This window comes from Juglans regia, chromosome 13 (genome assembly GCF_001411555.2).
Source record: "Juglans regia cultivar Chandler chromosome 13, Walnut 2.0, whole genome shotgun sequence".
Taxonomy (NCBI): domain Eukaryota; kingdom Viridiplantae; phylum Streptophyta; class Magnoliopsida; order Fagales; family Juglandaceae; genus Juglans; species Juglans regia.
Window position 1 is genome coordinate 24,838,579 of NC_049913.1, and position 5,831 is coordinate 24,844,409.

Here is a 5,831-nt window from a genome sequence, read left to right on the forward strand (position 1 = left end):
TTGATTATATATCGGCGCCCCCTAGCTCTTGCATTAATAGTCAATAACAAACCCTAGGATATATGGTGCAAGTTTTTAAAATTTTAATTTTTGAGATGATAATTTCGATTTTGAAGGATCTTTGCTATATATAATACTTGTTGCAATAAAAGAAAAAATAAGATTATTAACTACATGAACAATTATAAATTTTTGGAACGCACTCACGACTCAATTATATATCATATTAGATAGATTTATAAATATTCTTGTAATTTATAATAAGGTCTAATTACAATTACTAAAGATTAATTCATTTATCATTAATTAAGACTTTTTTGTATATTTGTACTGTAATGGCCTAATAGAAGGCTTAAACCACATGTTTTATATTTCAAAAAGATTAGTCAATGATACAATTGGAGCTCCATTGGAACCTTATCAAAAGCAAGAAATTTTCATTCCCAAGTAATTTGGGATCTTATTCACCACCTATCATTATCCTTATCATATGGGTATCACAATCTCTCATTCTTAAATTCTCGACGTCCTCGTCGAACTTGTCCGTTGTAGGTGGCACGGCTCAAGTCCCACATTTGTAACGCCCCAATAGAATGTCCAAACCACATGGCTTATATTTCAAAATGACTAGTCAATGATACAATTGGAGCTCCATTGGAACATTATAAAGAACAATAACTTTTCTTTCCCAAGCAATGTGAGATTTCATTCATCACATACCCTTATTCTTATCATATGAGGTATTACATGTACTATATATGATCAATATCACGAGACTATACTCAATAAAATTCAAGTTTTTTCGATAATGATTTATCGAATAAAAGTAGTACTATATGTACTTATATTTTTATTTATAATTTTACTTATAAGACTTATTTTGTTAGTTTTCTTTTGAAATTCAAATTTTATGATTTTCAACGTATCAATAACTAACATATGGAGAAGTAAGTTTTTTTTTTTTAAATTTTTCTTAAATATATTTAGTACTTTTCATCGAATAAATGGATCAGTATGGTTAAATATTTATGCATGGGTTATCCGAATTGATGGAAAGATAACTCATTAATTAATCAGGTCAATTAAATTGATTCGAGTCAAATTATGCTGATCTATCTTAATCCAGTCATTGAGTTCGTATCAAACTCAAAGATAGTACTACAGTTAAAAATTGAGAGAGCCACATTTTAAGGTGAAGAAATTACCAAAGTCGATGAGAAGCTGACGTTTCATTATTCATACACCCAGAGTATAAATATATGGCAATGTAGCATTTCACTCCTTCACCACCTAAGAGACACCTGGCCTCATCGCTTTAGAAAACGTATTAGATTATATAGAAGAAAGGGATGCACGGCACCACCTCCCGTTGGAAAGTAAAAAATTAGAAGAAAAAAAAAAAAAAAAAAGGGATCAAATTTGTTCATTCTCTCCCAAAATTCCCTTCTTTTTCTTCTCAAATCCTTTGGAACATCTCAGTGCCCTCAATTCATATTCCGTTTTTCTAAGATAACAGAGCTCTGATCAGACACCCACTTTCTATCTCTTTCCAAACTGATCTACAATTTTCTGTTTTGAATAAGAAAAAGGTGAAATTCTGTGCAATTGTTGACGGATGCAGATGGCTTTTGAGGAATCCTGGGTTTCTCTGATATGTAATCCTCATTTCTGAATTGTTCTGTTTCGATCTGTAATGATCATAATGTACAGATGGAAAAGTTATTTTAATCATATTTGATTGTGTTAAGTTTTTTCTTCTTCTTTTGGTAGTTGATCAAGTTTAATGGTCAATTGGATATTCCGATGGATGTGATGATCTGGTTATGCTAAAAGGATCGACTTTCTGGGTTCAGTTCCATGTATGATTGTTAACGATTGTGACCCCTTTTCTGGGTTTTGAAGGATGGGTTTCGAATTTTGTTGCCTGGTTTATTTTGATCGGATTAATCTGACTTTTATAAGCTATCGTGGGTATACGTGAATAGGAGATTGTCTTTTCATGTCAAAATTCTTTTCTTTTGGGGTTTCTTTTGGGTGTCGAATATCCTTCCATGGAGAATTGGTATTCGTCTCTTCGAAGTTTTTATTCTTTTGATATTCTTTAAATTCCTAGTTTTGACTCACGATATGATAATATTTTCGATTTACGATGGTCCTTTCAACTTGGATGCTCTCATATAGGCTGCTTTTACTTGGGTTGAGCCTATAATTCAATGATCGGTTCACAAATTTCCTGTGGTATATATGTCTATATATATATATACCTTGGTTTTATAGGAGGATTTATTGTTTAGGTTTCTTATGAATAATGGGCATTCTTCATGTACAACGGACCATATAATTCAGTTTTGTTTCTTTTCCTCATGTAAGGAAATTTTATGGGCATCTGTTTTCTGTAGGTTTGAGAGTTGAAGTTTGCTGATCAATACATATTTCAAGGTAGATACCTGTGCCCAATATTTAAAAATAGTAAGATGTATCAGATGTAGGAATTGGATACTCGCCGTAGACAATAATGTAGTAATTTTTGTGCTGATGTTTACTTATTCCCAGCAATTTTCATATATTCGTCTACCATATTTGGGCACTGCAAACTGCGGCATTGCCCATGGACGCTACAACTAGTGGAACCCCAACTATTCAATACCATAACATTCCCGATCAGCCAATTACTGCTATTGTTGCCACATCGGTACCGGCATTTCAACGACAGCAACGCCATTGCTTTGGGGATTCCATACCCGGAGAATTCCCATTGTCTGCCAATCCCTCTATTGTTCTTCATGTCCTTACAGCATGTCATTTGGATCCCCAAGATCTTGCAAAACTAGAGGCAAGTGCCCTGATTCTGTGCATTTTGATATTGAACGTATTTTGCAATCTTAGAATTGATAATGCTGCTCATTTGATTTTGAATGTGCCTATTGCAGGCAACATGCTCCTTCTTTAGGCAGCCAGCAAACTTTGCTCCCGACTTAGAGTTGTCCTTATCTGAGCTTGCTGCTATGGACATGTGCCAAAAGAGGGCCATATTTAGGCCAATGACAACAGAAGAACGCCAAGAGTTGAAGCAAAGATGCGGGGGCTCATGGAAACTGGTCCTGCGGTTTTTGCTGGCTGGAGAAGCATGTTGCAGGAGGGAGAAATCCCAGGCAATAGCAGGGCCTGGTCATAGTATTGCTGTGACATCAAGCGGAGTTGTATACTCATTCGGCTCCAACAATTCAGGACAGCTTGGACATGGCACCACTGAAGAGGAATGGCGGCCTCAGCCAATCAGGTTACCTACATTTGACCATTCTTAGACGTGATACAATAAATGCAAGAATATGGAAAAGGAACTACTCCAATTAAAGGAAAGTTAATGGAACTACACTATGTTGCAGATCCTTGCAAGGCATTCGGATTATCCAAGCAGCTGCTGGGGCTGGCAGGACAATGCTGATCAGTGATGCTGGACAGGTTTATGCCTTTGGAAAGGACTCCTTTGGCGAAGCCGAGTATGGAGTTCAAGGAGCTAAATTGGTTACAACTCCACAGCTGGTTGAATCTTTGAAAAACATATATGTGGTCCAAGCTGCAATTGGCAATTTCTTCACGGCTGTCCTGTCTAGAGAAGGCAGGGTTTATACATTTTCCTGGGGCAACGATTCCAGACTTGGTCACCAGACTGACCCAAATGATTTGGAACCTCATCCTTTGTTGGGGGCACTAGAAAATATACCAGTCGTACAAATAGCAGCTGGATACTGCTATCTTCTTGCTCTAGCTTGTCAACCTAGTGGCATGTGAGCTCCATCTTCTTTTCTTTATCTTAAGATAAAATTCTATTTGTTTTAAGAAAAAAAGTATTTTCTACTGTCATATTTTATTTAGGCTTATAGAACCTCTCTATTACAATTATTTTTGTGAAGTTTATGTCAGATATTAATGTTTTCAAAAGCTAAAAAATTATTAATTATGCTGAGTAGCTTTCAATGGATAACAAAAAGCGCATATATCTTTTTGTCTTAATTGATATGCGGAAATGCATTGCATTTTTATTTCAAGTATTTTTATTTCACTTGAAATATTTTAAAACAAATTGCTTTGGAATCGATTTTCAGAATCCTGTATAACTTATGAATCCTGTTTAGCATCTTACTTTTCCCCTCTCTTTAGAATCCTGTATAACTTATAATAAATGTATTGGATATGATATCTAGGTAATTAATTAATTGTTTCATCTTCTTTCTTAAATCATATCAGGTCGGTTTACTCTGTTGGGTGCGGCTTGGGTGGAAAGCTTGGACATGGTTCACGAACAGATGAGAAGTACCCCCGATTGATTGAACAGTTTCAGGTTTTGAACCTTCAGCCCATGGTGGTTGCAGCTGGTGCTTGGCATGCCGCTGTGGTTGGCCAGGATGGACGGGTCTGCACATGGGGTTGGGGGCGTTATGGTTGCCTAGGTCATGGGAATGAAGAATGTGAATCAGTTCCTAAGGTTGTGGAAGCCTTGGGCAAGGTGAAAGCAGTGCATGTTGCTACAGGGGATTACACAACCTTTGTGGTGTCTGATGATGGCGATGTGTACTCATTTGGCTGTGGAGAATCCTCCAGTCTCGGACATAATACCGGCGCTGATGGACAGGTCTGGCTTTCTCCCAATTTTTCTTTCTTATCTAGTCCATTAATCTGGCTTTATGGAAAGATGTCATGCAATTTTATTTTTCATAAAAGTAGTGATTTATGCATCCTTGGCTCTTGGACACTCTTAATTAATCCACCACAGCTTGATCTTATTGCCCAAAGTTTAGTCATGCACAGAGAGAGAGAGAGAGAGAGAGAGAGAGAGAGAGATTGATCTACAATTCTATGAATCTACTGAATTATATTGTTTTTTTGTAATGTATCTTTCAGGGAAACAGGCATGCAAATTTATTAAGTCCAGAGCTTGTAACATCGTTGAAGCAAGTTAATGAGCGTGTAGTACAGATCAGCCTCACCAATTCAATATATTGGAATGCTCACACCTTTGCCCTTACTAAATCAGGGAAGCTATATGCATTTGGTGCTGGAGATAAAGGGCAGCTAGGCATAGAGCTTGTTGCCAACCAGACCGAAAGGGGATACCCGGAGCTGGTTGATATCGATCTCAGCTAGCCCTTTTATAGCTTTTACCTCCCCATTTATCATCCTTCCAATTTATCATCATCATGCATTGCATTTGGTGTTGAAATTTCCTTGTTTATGCTGTACATAGAATCAAAGAAAAAAAGTTGTTAAGGTTCATGCCTAGTTAACACAGGCCTAAGCTAACATTATGTGGTTGTTGATATCTAAAAGACCTTGGCTTGCACTTTTGGTTGAATCATGAACACTCCAATCCCCCCCTGTGGGAATATGAATAGCTCACATTGAGCTGATCTGATCGTTTATTTAAAATTTATGGATAGAGATGAAGCCTGCCATTTGAGTTCGAGGGTCGAAATTCGAAGATGGTGTTGAAAAATAATTTCTAATTTCTAATTAAAGACTTAAATAAAAAAAAAAAAAATTTTGACAAGTTCTTAATTATTATTTAAAACATACAAACATAATTAATTATTTTCTTCATGCCTACATTATATCTAACATATTTACTAAATCTACCTTTCCTTTAGAATTTGATTGCAGCTCAATAAAATCATTGATCATTTCTATGAGTTCTTATATTTTTAAGCCAGTATGTAGAACATATACTCATATCACTTAAACGATAAGATTTGATATTTGATTTATAAGATTCAAATTTTAAAACTTCTCTTTCAAATTAAATTATGTTTCAAAAATATTAAAATTTGGAGATG

At 35.8% G+C, this 5,831-nt stretch overlaps 1 protein-coding gene across 2 annotated transcripts; it reads left to right on the forward strand.

The window, feature by feature from the left end:
- Positions 1 to 1,285: 1,285 nt before the first annotated feature.
- LOC108990808 (ultraviolet-B receptor UVR8) lies at positions 1,286 to 5,356 on the forward strand. 2 transcript variants are annotated; one of them, XM_035684269.1, is made up of 8 exons: positions 1,374 to 1,655; positions 1,771 to 2,238; positions 2,400 to 2,439; positions 2,554 to 2,833; positions 2,931 to 3,280; positions 3,387 to 3,788; positions 4,249 to 4,633; positions 4,903 to 5,356. In XM_035684269.1, exons 4-8 carry the CDS (start codon positions 2,609 to 2,611, stop codon positions 5,143 to 5,145), a joined length of 1,605 nt encoding a protein of 534 aa, XP_035540162.1. In that variant the 5' UTR covers positions 1,374 to 1,655; positions 1,771 to 2,238; positions 2,400 to 2,439; positions 2,554 to 2,608; the 3' UTR covers positions 5,146 to 5,356. The 2 variants fall into 2 exon arrangements, with proteins under 2 accessions (XP_018820445.1, XP_035540162.1); XM_018964900.2 differs by lacking the exon at positions 1,771 to 2,238 and having other exon boundaries at positions 1,286 to 1,655.
- The last annotated feature ends 475 nt before the right edge of the window (positions 5,357 to 5,831 follow it).

Bases quoted from the DNA above. Each gene is read 5' to 3' on its own strand.
- LOC108990808 (XM_018964900.2), top strand. From the start codon at position 2,609: ATGGACGCTACAACTAGTGGAACCCCAACTATTCAATACCATAACATT. The intron at 3,281-3,386 runs GTTACCTACATT...ACTATGTTGCAG, and splicing joins TGGCGGCCTCAGCCAATCAG to ATCCTTGCAAGGCATTCGGA. The intron at 4,634-4,902 runs GTCTGGCTTTCT...TGTATCTTTCAG, and splicing joins ATACCGGCGCTGATGGACAG to GGAAACAGGCATGCAAATTT.